This window comes from Myotis nattereri (assembly GCF_964212035.1).
Source record: "Myotis nattereri genome assembly, chromosome: 3".
NCBI lineage: Eukaryota > Metazoa > Chordata > Mammalia > Chiroptera > Vespertilionidae > Myotis > Myotis nattereri.
In genome coordinates this window covers 7079898-7102595 of record NC_138077.1, presented here as the reverse complement: position 1 = coordinate 7102595, position 22698 = coordinate 7079898, and the positions used below count along the sequence as shown (strand labels likewise).

Genomic DNA, 22698 nt, shown 5'->3' with positions numbered 1-22698 from the left:
AACCATAGCGACATTCACCCACGCACACTCATACAACCATAGCTACACACACATTCACACACGCACACTCACACAACCATAGCGACATTCACCCACGCACACTCATACAACCATAGCTACACACACATTCACCCACGCACACTCATACAAACCATAGTTACACACACATTCACACACACACTCATACAACCATAGTTACACACACATTCACCCATGCACACCCATACAAACCATAGCTACACACACATTCACACACGCACACTCACACAACCATAGTTACACACACATTCACCCATGCACACCCATACAAACCATAGCTACACACACATTCACACACGCACACTCATACAACCATAGTTACACACACATTCACCCACGCACACTCATACAACCATAGCGACATTCACACACGCACACTCATACAACCATAGCGACATTCACACACGCACACTCACACAACCATAGCGACATTCACACACGCACACTCACACAACCATAGCGACATTCACCCACGCACACTCATACAACCATAGCGACATTCACACACGCACACTCACACAACCATAGCGACATTCACACACGCACACTCACACAACCATAGCGACATTCACCCACGCACACTCATACAACCATAGCGACATTCACACACGCACACTCATACAACCATAGCTACACACACATTCACCCACGCACACTCATATAAACCATAGCTACACACACATTCACACACACACTCATACAACCATAGCTACACACACATTCACCCACGCACACTCATACAACCATAGCTACACACACATTCACCCACGCACACTCATACAACCATAGCTACACACACATTCACACACACGCACACTCATACAACCATAGTTACACACACATTCACCCACGCACACTCATACAACCATAGTTACACACACATTCACCCACACACACTCATACAACCATAGTTACACACACATTCACCCACGCACACTCATACAACCATAGCTACACACACATTCACCCACGCACACTCATATAACCATAGCTACACACACATTCACCCACGCACACTCATACAACCATAGCTACACACACATTCACACACACGCACACTCATACAACCATAGCTACACACACATTCACCCACGCACACTCATACAACCATAGCTACACACACATTCACCCACGCACACTCATACAACCATAGCTACACACACATTCACACACGCACACTCATACAACCATAGCTACACACACATTCACACACGCACACTCATACAACCATAGCTACACACACATTCACCCACGCACACTCATACAACCATAGCTACACACACATTCACACACACACACATACACACATACATATTCTCACTCATGGATGCTCATGTGCACACATGGATGCTCACGTGCACACATAGGCTCCAGCTTCCCTCCCTCCTTCCCTCCCCACTGGCTCTGCCTGCACCTCAGACTCCCCAGAGGCTGTTTTGCACCCTGACTCTCAGCTGTACCCCAGGCCCTTTGCACCAGAATCCTGGCAGGGTGGGGCTCTCAGGTCCCTCCTGGTTCTAAGGTGCAGCCCAATCTGCAGTGAGAACTCGGCCCTATCCTGACTCCTTTGCGGGTCCCACACTTAGAGTCAGGATCTCAGGGTACAGAGGATTTCCGGTCCCCAGGTCAGTGTGGGCCTTCCCCGTATCGAGGTCCGGACAGCTTGGACGGCCCCGCCCAGGACTTACGCTTTGCACGAGGGTGCCACACTCGCTCCACGCGGCCACCAGGAACACGTGTGTGCTGTTGCTGTCACTCACGTTGCAGGACGGGTGCCCCAGGTACAGGGAGGACTCGGGGATGGACTCCTGCCGCAGGAAGCGCTTCTCGACGGCGATGGCCACCTTCTCGATCTCGCAGAGCACCCTGACCGCTCCTGTCAGGTTCAGCCGCGGGGGTGGGTCCTGGGGGGCCGGGCTGGCCCCTTGCACGGAGGCCGCCCTGGTTTCTGTGGGGGTGGGGGGCTGCTCTGAGCTGGGGCCCACAGAAGACCCTGAGGCCTGGGTTGTGTTACCAGAAGAGTCACCTACAAGACACGAGGAGACAAGCAGCAGGTGGGTCTGCGTTTGGGGACTGTGATGTGAGCCTGGACTGTGAGGCCGGTGCTGAGGGTGGAGAGCCCATGGGGATCCCCTGCCCCTGCAGCACACGCCTGGGAACCGCACATTCCAGCCACGGCTGCATGCACACATGTGTTGCATGTTTCTGCCAACCCAAGAAGCTGGGCTTGGCTTGGCTACCCAGGGGCCCTGTGGGCCAGGGAATCGAGGGGCCTCCTGTCCGCCCAGCCTCTCCCAACCTTTCCCAGGCCGAGGCTGGGCAGGTGCCAAGCCTATGGACTGGGGACAAGCCATCTACCCTCGGGAGTTCCCGAGTCCTGTCTCTAAGATGAGTTAGTGATGTTTACTCTCCGGATCCTGGAGTCCCTCGCTCCTGCTCCGGCTCCCTGCTTCCCGCAAAGCACACTCGGTTTCACCCTATGGAAGAATGAAGAGGCTCCTTAAAGGCGCCCACCATTCGCCCTGGGCTCCCTCCCTGGCCTGCAGGAAGCAGACCCAAGACACATCTCAGCTTGTCCCTGGGCCCTCCTCTACGGCCCGGCCCCATTGCCTGCTACCTCGGCACCTGCTATTTCTTGTCTCAAGGTGGGGGATGGGGTGTCTCAGCCATCACTCTGCCGCCTCACCTAGCTCTCCCTGCCTCCAGCCTGCAGTCCAAATCACTGATCCTGGCGTTTGCAGCCTTCCCAACTGGCCTCACCCACTGCTCTTGGCAGCCTGCCTCCCACTCCTCCCACCCATCTCCTGCAGGCACCCACTTTGAAGCTAGCCCAGCTGCATGCCTGGACCATGCCCACCTTGAACAGTTCTGTTCTCACTGTTGCCCCCACCCACCACGGCCCCCTCTGCCCAGTGCTTATCTTAGCCGTCCTTTGAGACCAGCTCTAAGGCACCTCTTCCAGGAAGCCCTCCCTGACCATACACATGGAGCTGAAACAACGTAGTCTCCTCTGGGCCTCCTGTTTCTACCTCAAGCAGGAGGGCACATTCCACATTCCCTGTGACACTGTGTTTACTCATATAAACATCTGTCTCCCTCCACTTGACCACAGATCCCTGCATGGCAGGCATCATCTCAGAGTCCGCGCTGAATTCACCACAGCCCCACTGGACGGGGAAAGTGCTGAGTGGAGACAGGGGCTGAGTAGAAACGTCTCGCGCATGGTGCTTGTCTCATGGGCTGTACGTTTTGCAAGAAAACACACCTTGGTTCTGAGTGTGTTTTCTCATCTCAGTCATCAGAGAATCATTTGGGGATATGAGGCACCACCGAGAAGGCTGGAGACATATGAGAGGATGTGAAGGGACAGCATCACACACATGTACACATGCACACGGGTACATGTGCGCACGCACACACTCACATGGGTACATGTGCATGCGCACGCGTGCGCACACGCACGCACGCGCACACACACACACACCAGGAATCTTGCCCAGGACATAAAATAGGCCGACCTCATTTGGAAAAGAGGCACTTTGCTTCTTTTCACAGGACAGATTACCGACAGCATTCCAGAAAAGGGACCGGGAGGATGTTACCTTCACAGGGTCTTCCAGAATATTCTACAGGGAAGTCGGGGGCAGCTCCCACACAGCTGCAGGTGAAAGACCCGAGAGTGTTGCGACAGGCTGTGCCGGGCTCGCAGTCGTCCTCCCTGCTCTCACACTCATCGAAATCTGTGCGACATTTCGGGAACAAAACAGGCCTTCTCAGTGGGCTTGAGGGCTGCGGAGAGGGGTACCCTGCCGGCTGTTTACAGACAACTGCGTGGAAAGCGCATCTCAGAGAAAGTTAAAAATTATCCAACTTATCCGTTCTGGAGGCAGGGATGGGGTGGGGGCAGGTGTCAGCGGGCTGCAGGGGCTGTTCTGGAAGAATTCCTGATCCTGGGGCTGGGGGTGGAGGGGAGACACTGGGCAAAGCAGTGTCAGATCAGAGCAGCCAGGAGGTGAGCAGGCCCCACCCAACCCCTGGTCTCAGGCGAGGGGCCCCGAAAACAAGACACCTGCCTTTGGTTCCTGTGCTCAGTTACTTTACGTACTAACAGTCGTGCAGGTTTGCTGAACAAAATGGATATGACCGATGCACGTGACCTCTCTCTCTATTTAGGGTTTCATTCCTCGTCACATTATTGAAATTATACTTTGGTTTGTTGCTTGGTGACAAGCGAGCCTTTGTTTTGTTTGTTTGACACAAAAGATATACACTTTCATGGAATCAAATATTCCAGTCTTTCCTTCTGTGGGCTTGTTTTCCTTCCGCTTTTAATCTTGGAAAACACTTCTTACTCCAAAAATTCAGAAAAATATTCACCTATGTTGTCTTTGATTTGTTATACAAGTACCTGCAAGCCCTTTATCACGATTTTCATGTGGGATACGTGCTGTGGACGGGCCTGTGCCCCTGAAAGTTCACCTGCAGAAGCCCTAACCCCCATGTGACAGTGTTTGGAGACAGGCCTTCGGGGGTCATTCAGGTTAAAGGAGGTCATGGCGGTGCGGTCCTGATCTGGTGGGATCGGTGTCCTTACGTGAAGAGTCACCCAGGGGCTCTCCTTCCGAGGACACACGCCAGGAAGCGGACCCTCCTCAGAAACCAGGTTGGCTGGCACCTGAGCCTGGACTTCTGGCCGCCGGGACTGTGAGACCAATGTCCGCTGTGTGAGCCACCCATCTGCGTGTTTTATTGTGACAGCTGAGCTGACTAAGACCATCTGAGGGAAGCATCTCAGTTGCCCTTTCTCCCTGCTTTTCAATTATTTCCGCTAGGATCTCCTTGGCAACCGTGCTCTGGAGGGAGTCTGGCTGCAGAGAGGGATGCGTCTGCCCTGGCCCATGGCAACAGCAGTGGAGGAGGGGCGGGGGCAGGACGCAGCCTGCGACCAGGGAGCAGCATCCCCGGTTCACCAGAGCTGTTCTCAACCCGTACGTCATAAATACAAACAACAGCATAGGAGCAAAAAGCTAGAGGAGGGTCCCGCTTTCCATTCTCATCGAATGCCGGGAAGCCCCGGAGAGGAAGCCCCGGAGGGACATCTTTCAGAAACAAAGGCAGTAGCTGGGCGCTGGCTGCCTCGCGTTCCACACCCGGTGGGCCTCCACCAGGCCAGACCGACACGTACCCCCGATGAAGGTGTCCCCTCCGACCACCTCCAGCAGAGAGGCATTCTGAAAGGCGGCGAGGAACGCGGCAGACACTGCTGGGACCTCCAAGTCCGCGAGGATCAGCAGGCTGAACTCCACCACGACACTGCCATTGGCGATGCGGGTCACTTCCACCCGCACCCCGCCCGCGTCCAGGTGCTGGCGCATGGTGGGTGACAGGGACTCGCGCACCTTCAGAGAGACAGAGCTGGTGAAAAGGACTCCTCTTGGGATTGCAGGCAGCAGCTGGGCAAAGCCGCAGGCCGGGTCTGAGATACTGAGAAGAGTCCTGTTTGCCTCTAACCAGCTGTCCGTTTGGGGCTGGTGCAAAAGCCCTACCCTAGGGGCTTCTCACTTGCTGGGGGACTCACAGTGGCACTTGGGATCTGCCCCCATCAGCTCAGAGCCATGGGGCGGGGGCCTGGATGAGGGGTCGCTCACTTTGTTTTTCCTAGAATAATCCTTTTGCTCCTGATATGACACATTTCCCCTCTAATCCTCCTCCCTGCCTTTCCAAAAACTGCTTCCCGTGAGCACCCTGCTGGGGCAGGCGGTTCCTGCCTCTGAAAGCCATTTCTTATTCTATCACTTTGGACAGCACCGTACACCACACATGGTATTACTCCAGTCCAGCCCATCGTGCCAAAATGCCCAGGAAGACAGGACATAGTGATGAGCTTTAAGGAGCCCACAGGATCGAAATCGTCTATGGAAAGCGCACCTCCAGACTTTGCTGTCACAGAGAAAGCCTTGCCGCTTCTGCCCTGTAGGGGGCGCTCAAGCCAAGGATTCACTTCCCAGCCTGGGGACAGTCAACCCGAGCAATCTAGTGTCGCCCATCAGAGGCTGCAGAGGCCCAGAGACCAGGAGCTGCCTGCAGTCACATGGCTAACATTCTTATTTGAACAGTCAACTGTTATCTACCTACCTACCTATCGTCTATGTATCTATTATCTATCATCTATCTGTCATCTAGCCAGCTAGCTAGCAATCATATATCTGTAATCATCTCTCTCTCCCTCCCTCTCTCTGTCTCTTTTGCTCTTCTGGGACTTCCTAAGAGGGATCTGCCACAGTCTTGGATCAATGCCACCTTCAACTGCTTTCAAACCCATCTCAAACCAAGTCCCAGGCTCCTTGCTAGGCAGTTACAAAGAACAAGGTACTGAATTAACCCACAACTTCCCAAAACTTGTCTTAAAGTACTACAAATGAGATAGGTGGCACCTTATTTGCTATCCTGAAATTCTAAATAAAAAACAAACAAAAATTATCCCCCAAAATTGACAAATGAGGAAATGGTTTAGAGGGGAAATGTTAACCAAGAAACTCGGGGTGGAGATGGAGCTCCCTCACGTGACCCCCAGAGCTCTGTGATGTGGACTGATTTCGGTGTTTGCTCAATCTCAGCGTAGCTATCTTTAACCTAAAGCAGATGGGTGCATGAATGAGTCAACAGCTCTGGAACCCACGCACTGGACCAGGAGCTGGGGACCCCAGAATAAATAATGTGGAGTCCCAGATCCTGGGGAGCCTCAGTCGGACAGTTCCTGGAGGCTGTGTGACCGTTTTATCACTAAGTGATGCTGACAGGGTTGAACAGAATCAAAGGTGAGGCCACCTGCATTGCCAAGGCGCCGGCATGTCGTCACACTCCACCACTAGATGGCGCTGCTAAACTCTGGCTATTCTGTATCTCAAACGCCCAGGATACGGAAAAGCTAGCATCCATGAGATTTCTGTGCAAATAAGTCACTAGGTCATGACAAGTGTGTTCTCTATTCATCAAAGGGAAGTCTAACCTCCGTCAAAAATAACATTTAGATTGCTACCCTGACTAAATTGTAACAACATACCATCCCAAAGAATGCCGACGAGATGGCAGAGGAAGGGCAAGAAGGAGCAGGAAAATAAGTTTTTAAGGTAAAAATTGGAAACAACCTAAATGCCCACCAACGAGTGAAAGGATAAACAAAATGTGGCCCATCCACATGGTGGAATATTCTTCAGCCAGTCAGAGGAAATGGTTTCCTGAATGAAGTTCTGCACATGCTACAACATGGGTGAGCCTTGAAGACAGTATGTTCAGTGAAATAATCCAGACACAAAAGATCACATATGGTATGATTCTGTTTCTATGAAATGTCCAGGACAGGCAAGACCATAGAGACAGAAAGCACATTAGTGGTTGCCAGGAGCAGAGAGAAGGGGGAATAGAAAGTGATTATTAATAGGTAGGGTTGGGGGCGGGGGTGGTAATGAAATGTTCTGGAATTAGAAGGTGGTGATGGTTGCACAATTTTATGAATACAGTACAGTCCAAACTACTGAACTGTGCACTTTAAAACCCTGCGTCCTGTGGTATATGAAATAGATCTCTTTTTTTTTTTTTAAGTGTTCTTTTTAAGGCAGGAGAGGGGCTTTCTGCTTCAAGGGGTCCCACCTGGATAAAGTTGCACTGAGCAGGAAACAGTGTGAGGCAAGGAGGCAGCAAAGGACAAGGTGTGTCTCCCATCTACTGATGTGTCTATTTAATAGCAGACCCAGGGACACCCAGGCCCCACGCCGGAGCCAGAAGTCCCAGCCTCCTTCCGAAAAGAGGGTCTAAATCCTGCTGGGCTGCAGCTAGGACTCCACCTGCCTCCCTCCTTCACATCCGCGAAGAAGTAAGGACGATTTCACCAACTTACCATCCTGAAGAATAGCTCTAGGAAATCCTGGGACTCCTTGCTGCTGGTGTTGCGGAAGGATTCAGAATACCTGACGTTGGCTATTCTGACTTTCCCACTGAGCTTCTGGGCGGCTGCAGGGTGAAGAAAAAGCATGTTTGGGACAGGAATGTGTTAGGGAACAGATGAACACATTTTTTTTTTTAATCCTCACCTGAGGATTTTTTTTCCATTGCTTTTTAGAGAGAGTAGAGAGAGGGAGGGAAGGAGAGAAAGAAGGAGAAAGAGAGAGAGAAAAGGGGAGAGAAAGAGAAATACATCAATGTGAAAGAGACACATCAATTGGTTGCTGCCTGCACGAGTCCCAACTGGGGCTGGGGACTGAATCTGAAACCTAGGTACTCGCCCTTGCCCGGGAATTGAACCCATGAGGATTTGATGGGTTATTGCTTTAGCCACTGAGCAACACTGGCCATGGCCACTTCTAACTTAATAATCGTATCTTCATGTTGGCCGGGCAGAACATCAAACTAGGCTGACTTGGGCTCTACAAAGAAGGAACAGCGCCCGACACTTCCAGACATGGCCCGCAGACTGGAGGACACCAGGACAGAGCCGGGGCACAGGGGAGAACCTTGTGGAGGCTGTGGAACCAGCTCAGCCCCGGCAGCTTCTCCTCCCTGCCTGTGTCACTCTCTGTGCACAGCCTGTCCAGGTAATTTGCCAGCAAGTGGGGACAGCTTTGAGAGTGAAAGGAGGCACGTACATAGTCCATTGTGCCAGGGCCTCAGGTGCACACCGGCTGTCCTGGCAAACCCAGACATGAGGTGGCTTTGCCAAACCTCTGCTTAGAGCCCTGTGCCCAGGACAGAGCGCCCAGAGGTCCCGACACAGTCAGCTCTTCCTCGCCCCTACAGCCCCGCCCGCTGCGGTCCAGGCCGCCCTGCTTCTGCACCGGCCAGTTCCACTGGGATCTTCCTCCGCACAGGACTTCCAGGGGCGCGGGGTACAGAGCTGGTCCAGGATGTCACCCGGCCGTATCCCACTCCTGCACAGCAGCCGTCTGTTCTCATGCAGCCCTTCCCCGGGCGTCTGGGAGGCCCCTGCTACGGGCCAGGCCTCTGGGCAGCGAAGGCGGAGGACAAGGCTCTCCCCCTGGAGCTGAGAGGCGCCCCCTCAGAGGCTTGCTGCCCCTCCCCCCGCGTGTAAGACAAGCCACAGTGCCATCTCACTCCACATTCTGGATGAGCCTACACCCCAAGTGCTCGGGGTCACTGCTGCATCTGAGGCCACCGGTCCAGACTCAGGACAACGGGAGCGTGCGGCCTGACCTAGAAGCCGGACAGTGCACAGATGAGAGCAGATGCCAACCCACCTCCGGCAGCGGCAGCTCCTCCCTCCAGTGAAGGTCCAGTGGGTGAGGCCTTCAGAGGCCAGACTGATGCTGACCCGAGGCCACCCTGCCGGGCCATCCGGCCGACAGTCACCCCCCTCTCCAGGTCCCACCAACTTGCACAATAGCATCATCAACCACCTTTTCTCTATTTCCCAGCCCATGGCTAACTAGAACTTTAAAGATATAAACAAAAATTCTAAACTTTCTGACTGCATTTGGATAGGTCACCTTAGGCATCACCCAAGGGGGGGCACCCCACCTAGAGACACTGCCATCACCTCCCGGACAGCTGCCCAAGATCTGAGGACGAACCACAATATCCCGCCTGCCCTTTGGCTGTTCAGGTAAGTTAGACTTTCAAGAAAACATCTGCTGACAGCTGCCAGAGAGGAGAAGAGAGGAATTTTATCTGTATACTAGGTGCCCAGTGCATGAATTCATGCACCTTGAAAGGAACTGTGGGCCATGAGTCTGTGGTAGGCACAGGGGTGGGTCTCAGCCCATCCTCCACACCCCCGCCCAGCCCCTCCTGCTGTGCCCCCCCCCTCTGCCCAGTGCCCTGTCTGCCTGCAGCCCTGCTCCTGCCACCGCCACTCCCTCAGGGACAATCGGGGCCGGCAGCGGCCACTCACATCCACTGATAGCGCTGAGCGATTAGGGCTGGAAGCAGGTGTGAGCGTGTGCCGGGCGGGACATGGCATACGGGAGCAAAGAATTTTCAGTAACCACCAGAGGCTCGTCCCAATGACACCAACTGGTGCCTCGCCTTGGTCTGGCACCCCCGCTCACCTGCTCCACCATCCACTGCAGTTGATGCCCGCCATGTTCCGTGCGTGCCCCCTGGTGGTCAGCGCACGTCATAGCGACCAGTTGTTCGGTTGTTCCTCTGTTCAGCCTATTTGCATATTAGCCTTTTATTATATGGGATATGACTAGTAGAGGCCCAATGCATGAAATTTGTGCAAGAGTAGGCCTTCCTTCCCCCAGCTGCCAGCACCGGCTTCCCTCTGGCACGCAGGACCCAGGCTTCCCTCGGAAGGACGTCTGGTCTAATTAGCATATTATGCTTTTATTATTATAGGTGGTCAGCAATCAGCGGCAGCTTATCAGAGTCTGCATGTGACTTTCTCAATTCTATTCCCATCCCTTTTACTCTGCAGCCCTAGGCTCTGGGGGCCATTCACAGACCCACGGTGTGTCCATCTGTCTGTTGTCCTAACTCCTGAAAACCAAATGCAGGTCCTGACAGCTGACTGTGTCAGGACCTCTGGGTGCTCTGCCACTGGGAGTGAGAGTGAGAGTGAGAGTGAGAGTGAGAGTGATCAGGAGGAACGGCTGATGCTCAGCTGCACCACCCACATCGGCCCACATGGAGGGCACAGGTAGGCTGGCGTCCACAATCTTGCGGCAGAGCCTGGAGCTCTTTGCAACTCCACCTCTAACACCTTTTCCCAAAATGAGCCGCCTTCTGTCTGGCTGTCCCATGCCGAGCATGAAGTGAACCCCATGTTTCTATGGAAACCCAGCAGCCTGCATGTAAATGCAGCTCTTTCAACCCTGATCCCATGGAAACCCCTTTTTCATACATCTCCCCTCCCTTAAAGAGCAAGTGGCCACCAGCGTTCTGGAAGCCCATTACCTGTCCTCACTTTCAGGTGCGCCCTGGCACTTTCCTCCCCACACGCTCTGGCCACTATCTCAACCAGGTGCAAGACACCGGGCTCCAGGCCCCACAGCTGCAGACTCGTGTTCCGCGTCTCCAGGTGCACGGCGGGGCTCCGTGTGGACATCAGGGTGAGCTGGAAAGTGGGGCGCGGGGCGAGATCTGTCACCCACGCCACGTGGAAGCCGGTGCTGGTCACATTGGAGACAGTGACCCTTCCGATGGGGGCAGGAACTGGGAAGTGGATATAAACGCTGAGATTAAAAACAAACGTTCCAAGGAGAGAAGAAAGGAGAAGCCTCGCCCCCAGTGCTAAAATCAACTGCACAGCTCGCTCGGGACGTCCTCAGGGGACGCCGGCCCAGGGAAGTCCTGTGAGGCCTCACTGCAAGCAGAGCCCAGGGGGGCAGGTCCCCGGACAGCACCCCTGCCCCTTCGGTTTGGTGTCTGCCTCTGAGGTCCCCGGACTTCCCCAAACGAAGGCCTCTGGAACAGGTTGTGGGCGGCTCCTCCAGAGGGTTCATGCCCCTCACCCCCTGGGCAGCCTTTCCAAGGAGTCGGCACAATGGCCACTGATGGCTGCAGAATCATTTTTTACAGGGGGGCCCGGGGCACACGACAGCACTGGGCTACGCAGGCTGAACAGTTCAGTCTTAGAAGCTGCCGGCTCAGCAGAGGAACTACATCGAACAGCTACTTCCACTTGAATGCCGTCCAGAGCCGGGCCAGCCGAGCAGGCTCACAGAGGTGCCAGCGTGGCCACCCTGAGGGAGGCGGCACGGCCAGGCTGTCTCCTGCCAGAGCTGTCTCCTGGCTCCTGAGCTGTCACCCGTGGGCCTTGGCGAGGCTAACCCCCCTACATGGAATAGATAATGTGGAGCTGCTGGGGTCAGCGAGGCTGGGGAGGGGCAGAAATGGGGGGGGGGCCAACACAGCTGGGGGAGGTGCCCCACAGTCTCCTCCAGATGCCTGAATCCCTGCCCCAGGTGTTGGCAAATGGGAGGCTTCAGAGGAGGGAGGAAGGGCTAGAGAGAACACGGAGACGGAGTTCTCATCCTAACTAGACCCGAAGCCGGCCGCCCAGGGACAGGGCGGCTCTGCACGCAGCTTGCCGAGCCTTAAAACGAGAGATCCACCTGAGTGTTGCTAAAAGGTCTCTGAGCCGACAGCTGTCTGAGCCTGTGCCACCAGAACGTGCGCTGACCACGTGGTCCCAGTGCCCCTGGGACACACCATCCCAGGCACTCACCACAGGCCGGGGTCTTCAGAGACGTGGGGGTGGAGGCCAAGGGCAGGTCTGGGGAGCTGGAGTGTCCAGGGTCTGTGTTCTGCGGCCATGTAGGGTCCAGAGGTGCAGGCGCTGTGCCCTGCGTGGGGAGGCTGGCGTGCCACACGTGGCCAGTAGGGCCCTCAGCGGGGCTGGGCCAGGCGTGTGACTCTGCAGTGGAGTTCCTCAGCAACCATCCAGAGGCCTCCAACAGGCCGCCCGTGGGCCCGGGAAGGGAGCTGCGGGTTGGCCTGGGAGCCCTGCTGGCCGTCCACTGGCTCGTCCCCAGACCTGGGGCCTCGCCGGGCGCCGCCTCCTCCACGCCTTGTCCTGTGCTGTTCCTGTCCTGCCCAACCACGCCACTGTCCCCTCTCCTGGGCGGGGGCCCTGGGGTCCTGTCCTGGCCTGCTGCAGGGGTGCCCCACAAGTGCCCAGGATTGGGAGACAAGGCAGGGGTCTCCAGGCCAAGGGCTGTTGTTTCTGTGCTGACAGCTGGGGCTGTTGTCCTTGCCGCCAGGGACAGCGCACCTTCCAGGGGGCTCACCATGTCACCTGCTGGGACACAGGAACTCTCAGATGGGGTGTCTGGCCCACCAACATCTCAGCAATGCCCCAGATGCTACTGATGAGCGAGAGACCTCCAGGTGGACCCCAAGTGGGGCCACAGGCTGTCTCTGTGACCAGGAATGTTTAATGTGGTGTCACCCAAGCGACTCTCATGGAGGGCCAGGAGGAGCCTTTCCACTTAATACATGAGGGTGCTGGGGCACCAAGAGCAGGTGTTGGGGGCCCAACACAGCTGGGGGATGTGCCCCACAGTCACATCCCCGGGGTGGGAGCGGGGGCCGGGGGGGGCGGGGGGCGGGTACTGAGCCAGGACCTAGATGCAGGGCTTGGTTCCTGCAAGTTCACACAAATCCATCTGCCTTTGGGAAATGGAGTGATTTCCCCAGATGTGTGCTCAGGGGGCAGGCTTGGCGCTGGCACCGGTGCCCACCTACTGGACACATGACTGAGAAGACGGAGAAGGGAAGGTCTGCCATGTGGGGGGGGGGGGGTGGGACCAGGGGCCCAGCGGGCAGGGAACAAAGCTCCTTGCTGAGGACAGCTCTCTGCCAGGGCTCCCAGCCAGAGCCTGAGCTGGGACGGCAAAGGCGGCCGAGCCCTCCACGGCCCACCTGCGTCCAGGGCACACACAGCTGGCCCATCACAGCACATGAATCCATACGGGCCTCCTCCTGCTTCTCACTCGGCCCTTCAGGCGCCCCAACCAATCAATCAGAACTGGCCCCCCCAAAACTCAGGGCAGATGTTTGGGTCCCACATCAGGGCCTTCTCCACACTTGCCTGGGCTTCCCTAGCCTCGGGCTCCAGGCCACCTGGGAGGGCCCCCTGCTGGGTGAACCCTTTCTTCCATAAAAAGATGAAATATTATATTTTAAAACTGCACTGGTATGAAGATAGGCTTCATTATTGATAGTCACTACTATTATTACATTCATTCCTTTTCTCTGATTTAAAAAAATGAAAACATTTCTGTGGGTTCCTAACTGTATGAGGAGCCCTCGACGCTGTGCCTGATGGAGAAGTGGCCTTACCCCACACGCAGGCCCGCAGGGTGGGGGCCAGCCCTGCACTGGGGAGGGGTGGGTGGAGGACTCACCCACGCAGGCCCGGCCAGCTCTGGAGGGGTTGGCGTCCTTGGCCGTCAGGCACCGGCAGGTATAGGAGCCCTCCAGGTTGAGGCACTGGGCGGCTGGTGAGCAGTCGTGCTCCAGGCTGTCGGCACACTCGTCCCAGTCTGTGGGAGGGAGGGAGACGGACCGGAGCCCGGGAGAAAGGCCAGAGGCTGGTCAGGAAATGGACGGGAGCAGAGCAAAGTTCTTCCTGATGGTCTTTCAGGGAATCGCCCAACGGCGAGCCCAGGGTGAGTGAAGTGCCCGGGTGTCCCGCACCCTTGGGAGAAGGCTCTGCACAGATCCTTCCCCAGGGACCTGCAGTTGCACCAAGGCCACGGGCTAAGCCTGATGCGCCGACCCTCCCCGCTGGCTGGCTGATATGCGGCAAAGATTAGGGGATGGTGGTTACTGTTTAAGGCAGTGATGCGAACCTTTTGAGCTCGGCGTGTCGGCATTTTGAAAAACCCTAACTTAACTCTGGTGCCACAGATAGAAATTTTTTGATATTTGCAACCATAGTAAAACAAAGACTTATATTTTTGATATTTATTTTATATATTTAAATGCCATTTAACAAAGAAAAATCAACCAAAAAAATGAGTTTGCATGTCACCTCTGACACATGTGTCATAGGTTCGCCATCACTGGTTTAAAGTATGAACACCCACAGATGTGAATATATTTCTTCCTTGTTTATTCTTTGTTCCAGATCTAAATCTCTCTAATGTGTCAACATGCCCTAATACTTGGTGTTCAAGAACGAAATAGGCCCTGACCGGTTTGGCTCAGTGGATAGAGCATCGGCCTGCAGACTGAAGGGTCCCAGGTTCGATTCCGGTCAAGGGCATGTAATGGTTGTGGGCACATACCCAGTGGGGAGTGTGCAGGAGACAGCTGATCGATGTTTCTCTCTCATGGATGTTTCTAACTCTCTATCCCTGTCCCTTCCTCTCTGTAAAAAAATCAGTAATATATATTTTTAAAAAAAGAAAGAAAGAAATAGGACAATGACGGAGCCAGATGCCCAGTTAAGTATCATGTGAGCTTTCTCTGACATGGACAGGAATGGCCCCGGAGCACCCCCTCTGGGAAATGACTCTCAAAGTCCCCATGTCACCAGGAAGCCCTGAGGCTCCTGATTCGGGCAAGGAAATGTTAGGTAAGCCCCTGTCCCTGTAAACACCCAGTGGCCCCCGGCCCTGGCTCACCCACCCACACCCAGCCCAGCCCTGCCTTTTCCCATCGGCCGCAGCCAGGACTGGCATCAGGCCAGAGTGAGAAACAAAATTCACCAGGAACACCACTCCCTTCTTTCTCCCACCCTCTCTGCTCCCCTCTCCTGCACCCCTGGGACCACCCCCCGTCCTTCCCTACCTGCTTAAGAAAGAATCTGATGGCCTCGTGCGTTTGGACACATGGCTACGTGCAATAAGCACCACAAACCTCCAGGAATGAATATCTCAAACTGCTTTCCAGGCTGGGGGCGCCCGGGAGGCAGTTTCCCACACGCCCAGAATTCCATCCTTCCTCCCACCCAGCTCTTGGGGTCACTGCCTGCCCCACCTCCCCTCCCTCAGGGGAACAAGTGGCTCCAAGCAGAGTCACCTCGGCTGGCAGGGCACGCTAGGGCCCCGAGAGGGGCTGGATTCCCGCGTGGGGGTGGCTGCGAGGCCCTCTGCACACGCCTCCCTGAGCCTGGGCAGCGTGCCCGATCGTGCCCAGTGCGCCACAGGAGCCGGCTGGGCTGGGGTCAAGTCCAGATAAGGGACGGGGTCAGTTTTGTGCAGATAAACTGCAGCTGATGCTCAGGGGCCTGTGTTGTGGTTTTCAGTTTTGTTTCATGTGATCTTCACGGAAGCAGCTCCCCGGAGACCAGCAGGCTCACTTGTCAGCTGATGCAACACTTAAACACACACACCACGCACACAGACCATGCAACACGCACACACATCACACACACCACACTCACCAAACACACCTCACATACCCCACACACCTCACACACACACCACACACACCACCACCACCACCACACACACATCATATGCATACACACATACCACATAACACGCACACACATCATGCACACCCACCACACACACCACACACCATACACACCTCACATACCCCACACACCTCATACACACACCACACACACCACCACCACTACCACACACACATCACATACACACACACATACCACACACCACACACACACTACTCAACACACACACACACCACCACCACACACATACCACATACACACATACCACACACACACACACACACCACCACCACACAACACATACCATACATACCCCACATACCCCACACACACACCACACCACACACCATATACACCACACACACACACCATACCACATACCATACACACACCACACACCTCACACCACACACCATATATACTCCACACACCCCACGCACACCCCACGCACATACCACGTACACACCACTCACCACACACACCACCACCACCACACACACACACCACATACACACACACACGCCTTGCCTGGGCTCTTTTGCAGACAGGGCCCTGCTGGTCCAGCCCCCAGATGTTCTGCAACCCTGCCCGATGACCAGCCCGACCAGCCCGCAGGCAGCGCCAGGGTGCTGGGGGGTGGAGGCCAGAACGGAGCCCAGGCTGGCCAGGCAGCAGGGCCCCGAGGTGCTCAAGGTCCCAGTTGAGATCTGGGCTCAAATTGCAGAGCACCTGGTGGCTATTTTTAGTGCTGGTGACTCCCCTCCTCCCCCTCCCTCCCCCCCACCCCTCACCCCTGCTCCCCCAGCACACAGCTCAGCAGCGAGCCCAGGAAGGCGGCACAGCTTTACCTGGCCCTGTATTAAAGCCCAAGGCCAGGCGGCCCTCCAGGTCCGAGGGAGAAGGCAGGCCTGCAGCAGGTAGAGCCCCCAGTGGCCTCTGGCTCTCCTCACCTACCTTGCACCAGCGTCCCGCTCTGGTCAATCTGGAACACGGTGCTTGCCCACAGCCGCGGGAGCATGGGGGCCAGTGTGGAGACACCCACGGGGAACTCGGGGTCCTGCACCGTCACTCTGAGCTTCGCGACCACGCTCCCAGCCTGGAGGGACACGATCTGCAGCCTCAGCTTCCCCCGTTTGCACAGGTCCGACACCGCCGGCGGGAAGGCACTTTCAACCTGGCCAGGGAGAGGCGACAGCCCTGTGAGACCCGATTTTCCGTCGGCATCCTTCACTCCGCCAGCAGGCCCAGGCGTGGCTGCAGACCGGGCACAGGATCCATGTGTCCCCTCCAGGACCAAGAAGAGGCACCCAGCAACCAACCTCTTGGGGCAAGCAAAGGTCCCCCAGCTCACTGCACCCCAAAGGGGCTTCCCCTGGGACAGCAGACCGGGCGTTGGTGAGGACGGGCAGTGGCCACTACAGTCCGGCTCTCTGTCGTGGAGCATGAGAGATGCAGTGCCCTCTGGGTGCTCTGAACATCGGTGTGAAGGCAAATTGTGTGTGAGAGAGAGAAGGGGGTTGCTGGATTGACGGACGGATGGTTGACTGGCCAAGGGGCCGCCAAGGAACAATCTCATGGCTGTTTGGCACTGTCCCCCACTTACAGGGCTGTCTCCCCCAGGCAGAGCCAGGGGCTCAGGGCCAGCCCTGCCGGAGCCAGGGAGACAGCAGCCTTGTCCCCAGCTCCTGCCACACCATTCCTGCACACACGCCAAGCCCAGTGCAAAGCAGAGGGGCTTCTCTCAGAAAGTCCAAAAACCAAATTTCCCTGTAGGTGACTGTGGAGAGACAGCCCTCCTCTGGTCTCTCGCATTTCTACACATTTTGCAAGCAGAAGCAGAAGCCATAACTGCCTTTTTGTTCCAGAATATCGTTCCGTTTGTATGATGAACAGCCTTAGGGGAGAGAGAACATGGCACAGAAAGGGCAGATTTGTTCCCTGTCGGAGCGAATAAAGGTAATGTCTCCTTACGGAGTAAGGTTTAGTCGGGGTTGCTCACAGCCCAGTTACAAAGGTTCGAGCTCCGCAAGCTTGGGGATTCCCCTGCTGTGATGCAGACCTACTGCGTGCATCACCCACCTGGGCCCCTCTGAGTCACACCTGTGGGACCCGGGGGCAGAGGGGGAACGGGCCCCCGCGGGATGCTCACACTGCCTGCTGGGCTGGACAAAGCCCTGTGTCTCTAACCCAGGCATCCCGTGTCTCCGGCCAGCACCCAGGCAACAGGAAGAGGCTAACTTATTCGTTTGCAGGGAGGGTAAAATCTTAGCCCTTTCATGGTTCTTGACTGTTTATGAAGTCACTTCTTTCTTGGTCCTCCCAGGCTGGGTGCTAACGTGCCCCTTTAGCCACAGGGGGATGGATGCCTGATCCCTGCTTAGCGTTCCTGATGAAGCCGCTCCCAAGTGGGAAGACCAAGCCCCCAGATCCCAGGGAGGAAGTTCGACAGGAAACCCAGCTGTAGGATCAAGTGGTGTAGACCATTTGAATCCAAAACACGTATTTCAAAGACAGTTTGGCCCCAAATCTAGATTAAGACCCCCATAAATGAGGAGGGGGGAGTGTTTGAGCAACGGCTTATGTGGGCTCCTCGCTCGGAGCATCAGGGACAGCTCCCCTTGGCTTTACCTCCTGAAGCAGCTGCCGGGAGAAGTCCCGGAACTCGGGGCTGCCGCGGTCCAGCAGCGGCTCGGTCACGGTGCGGTCCAGGATCCTCACTGTGACTCCAAACACACGGGCCTCTGAGACAGACAATCGTGCACATTAGCGGAAGCCCAGTGACCCAGCATCCCACGGTTTTCTGTCAACGCTTTCCACAAAGCCTGTGCTTTGAGGGAAATTTAAAAATATCGATCAAGGCCTGCACCACCCAGGTTCCACCGTGACCAGGCCAAGGGGGGCTCGAACCATGGGGCCAGGCAGGAGTCAGCCACCTGGCAGAGTCATGTGGCCACGCCAGCTGCCTTCCGGATGCCAGAATTCCCAGTTCATTCCTACCCGTGTGTGTTTGGAGAAAAGTTCTCTCCTGGCACTGACACAGTGGGCGGGGCATGCCCTTGAAACATGCACCGTGTGGGAAATGAGGTGCACCTTCTACAGGTTTTGCATGGCGCTCAGGTCCTGGTTTGGGGAAGTTACACACTCAGCCTGAGGGGTTAAGTGTCACAGAAGGTCTTTCAATGCCTGCAGGACGCAGGGAGGGGAGCGAGGGAGCCATGAGGGCCATGACCCCCAGACATTGCTCAGAGGACACGGAGCGCCCGCCGCCCCACTAGGACGGTGGGGCCAAGCCCATGCCTGCCCCTGCCTGGTGAGAAGAAGAGCCACAGTTTGAGTTTCTGGGGCAACAGAATCGGGATAGACAGACCAGCTCACAGGTAACACACGGTGTTCAGATGAGGGCCTCACCGGTTCTGACGGTCAACGTGGCGGTGACATTGGTCCTGCAGGCCTGGTAGCTGGTCTTCACCCAGTACAGCACCCCGGCCTCCAGCCCCGTCACCTCCAGGGTCGTCGCCTGGGTCCTGGCGCTCCTGAGCGGCTCCTCGCCCCTGGAAACCTGCACGTGGAAGGTGCGGTTCTGGGTGGAATTTAAACCCCAGGACACTTGAAAGCTGCTGCTGGTGACATTGAGGACCATGTAGTCTGTGATGGGAGGGCTGTCTGTGAACACACAGAAAGAGAAGAATCAGAGGACGTCAGAGAGGCAGCAAAGTCCACAAGTGAAACCCCTCTAACAAAAACGTTTCTGCGCAGCAAAGGAAACCAGCCACGAGGCGCAAAAGCAACCGAAGGAATGGGAAAAGATATTTGCAAATCACACATCTGGTAAGGGGTTAGCATCCAAAATATGTATGAAACTCATACAACTCAACGGCAAAAACAAATAATCTAATTACAAAATGGGCAAAGAAATCTGAGTACACATTTCCCCAAAGAAGACATATAGATGGCCATCAAGCCCGTGAAAAGATGCTCAACATCACTCATCATCAGGGAGATGCAATCAAAACTGCAATGAGATATCGCCTCACACCTGTCAGAATGGCTGTCATCAAAAAGACAAGAGGCAAGTGCTGGCAAGGGTGTGGGGACAAAAGGGAATCCTTGTGCACTGTTGGTGCAGCCACTGTGGGAAACGGTACAGAAGTTCTCAAAGAACTAAGACTATAGAGCCGCCACATGATTCAGCAAGCCCATTCTGGGTACTTTCCCGAAGGAAATGAAAGCGCTATCTCCAAGCAATGTGTGCGCCCCAGAGTTCACTGCAGCATCGTTCACAAGAGCCAAGACATGGAAACGACCTAAGCTGTCGCTGCAGGTGTGGTCATTATGGTGTGTCATGGGCTGAACTGCATCCCCCAGTATTCACAGGGTGAAGTCTTAACTCCCAGTACATCCGGATGTGACAGCATTAGGAGACAGGTCTTTAAAGAGGTAACTAAGTTAAAGCTAGGTAATTAGGCTGAGCCCTACTCCAATCTATGTCCTTTTTTAAAAAAAAATGTTTTGGTTGATTTCAGAGAGAGGAAGGGAGAGGAAAAGAGAGTTAGAAACATCAGTGATAAAAGAGAATCATTGATCGGCTGCCTCCTGCACACCCCTTACTGGGGATCGAGCCCACAACCCAGGCATGTGCCCTGACCGGGAACCAAACTGTGACCTCCTGGTTCAAAGGTCCATGCTCAACCACTGAGCCACACCAGCCAGGCTGACTGTGTCCTTTTAAGAAGGAGAGCCAGATTCAGAAACCAGGCTTCTTACATTTTCATGTGAAAATCCATGTATTGGGGAGCAAAACTGTAATATTGCACTTTATAACATGTAATCTATAATAATAAAAGGGTAATATGCTAATTAGAACAGACATCTTCCGGATGTCATTCCGGATGTCCTTACTGACAAAGCCGGGGCCAGAGGGAAGCCAGACCAGGTCCTGTGTGCCTGTGGGTAGTCCAAGGGAAGCCAGCCTGGGTCCTGGGTGCCTGCAGGCAGCCAGAGGAGGGAAGCCGCATCCCGGGTGCTGGAGGGAAGCTGGTGCCTGTAGCCAGGGGAAGGAAGGCCTACTCTTGCATGAATTTTCATGCATCAGGCCTCTAGTATTCTAATAAAATCATTAACATATATTTTTATATTCAAATATAATTAATCTCTGTTTTTGAAGAAAAATTCTGGCATACAACAGGCACCTAAGGAATATGAATTATGTGAAAAGTAGTTTAGCCCTCAGTCTAGGCACAATAATTCTTATATCAGAATCTGAGTGCTATAAAAAAGCAATCATGAGGATTTTAAAAAAACCTTTTGCAAAACCATAATAAAAGGACAGAGTTAAGAAGTGACTAAAGTTTTCCAAAGCCCTTCAAGAAAGGCTTCATAAAACATGTTTTCTAGGATCATGAAAAAAATTCCATCTTTCCAAACAAATGTGTATGTTTCTTTTCAGTAAAAAAAAAATAAGAATAAAAACCAGTGTAATTCAACCCATTTTCCTTTTTGCCTTGGCTGCCAAGAGGCTCAGAATCAAGGTTAGTACCTCACCCTAGTCCTATGACTCAGCCCTGCTGTGTCTTCCTCCAATGGAGCACGGAGCTGCCTCTTATAAGCGGGGGTGCCCCGTGGGTGTGTGCTTCCTTCCTGTGAGCCCCTGTGGATCCCCCTCAAAGCAGATGGAGATAAATTACAGTGAGCCCAGCCCTCCCTCCCGGCCTTACTTGGATGGGACCTGGGACCTCCACCTAAATTCTCACTGTGCCCTGACGACTCTGCCAGGATGGGAGGTAGAGAGTGTCTGAGGAAGGCACATCTGTCCTTTTCAGACTTCTGCCCTCCGGAACTGTGAGAGAATACATGACTGCTCTTTTAGTCTTTTTAAAAAAATAAATAAATAAATACATTTGATCACCTTCTTTTGCTTTTCTTTTTACCTTTTTTCTGCTGGTTGACACCACCAGGTGTGTGGCCCTTGGTTACAACAGCCACAGGAAACAAATCCACCTCCCAGCCTTCTTTAACGAGTTTCAAGGCAGCTGTTGGCTGGACAGCCACTTGGAAAATTGTTCGTGTTGCTGCAGAATCCGCCAGCTCCCTGCCACACTCGGCCAAAGCCCTCTGCTATAATCAGAGCTCCAGGCCTGTTAAACTGGATGTGATGCCTCTCCCCCTTGTGCTCGAACCCGGGTTTTAGTCCTTCATTAGCCAGGACAGCTGCTCTCGCGGCCCTTTAGCTTTTTGACACCCCTCGTATAATGAGGCCCTTGAAAATAACACCCAACCTCTGAGTCTGTGCGACCCGAGGAGACTGCTGCCATGTGCCTCCCCGACCTTCATGTGGGAACGTGATCTTTATCTCCGTGAGCACATTGGAGTCCCTGTGTCCCTGGGTCTGGGCCTTGTTTCTTTGGGGCAGCCCTGACCCACCTCTGGGGAAGCAGGAAGGAGCCTGCTGGGATGCTGCCTTTCCCAGGGTACCCCGGTCAGGCTGCTTCTCTTTTCCCTGGGGCCTGTCACCCTGAGACCTGACCCCGTAAAGGTAGAAATGCTGAGGATGCGAGCCAAGAGCCTGAGCATTCAGTTAGGGATGAGGGGTCTTGGCTCGGTGAACGGCCTGCCAGCCTGGCCGCTCTGGAGCGGGCAAGCCCTGCCCTGGTCAAGCACGCGTTCAGGAGACGGTTCTTTACGGTGCTGGCCAGCTATGCGGCTCCAGGGGAGAAGGGGACCGTGGCAGACGGAGTTAGGAGGGTCCGAGAACAGTTCCACCCCGTCCGGAAAGC

The 22698-nt window shown here is 54.9% G+C and overlaps 1 protein-coding gene across 1 annotated transcript in view; it reads right to left on the bottom strand.

Annotated features, from left to right (window-relative positions):
• Positions 1-22698, bottom strand: part of UMODL1 (uromodulin like 1) — a gene marked incomplete at both ends in the record, with an annotated part of 51500 nt that overhangs the window by 10820 nt on the left and 17982 nt on the right. Inside the window, 10 exons of the mRNA XM_081088045.1 lie at positions 1728-2065; positions 3642-3779; positions 5225-5438; positions 7937-8049; positions 10951-11208; positions 12224-12793; positions 13905-14042; positions 16880-17099; positions 18554-18666; positions 19334-19588. Of these exons, the coding sequence (XP_080944171.1) occupies positions 1728-2065; positions 3642-3779; positions 5225-5438; positions 7937-8049; positions 10951-11208; positions 12224-12793; positions 13905-14042; positions 16880-17099; positions 18554-18666; positions 19334-19588 (2357 nt within the window). The remainder of the gene's footprint in view (positions 1-1727; positions 2066-3641; positions 3780-5224; positions 5439-7936; positions 8050-10950; positions 11209-12223; positions 12794-13904; positions 14043-16879; positions 17100-18553; positions 18667-19333; positions 19589-22698) is intronic.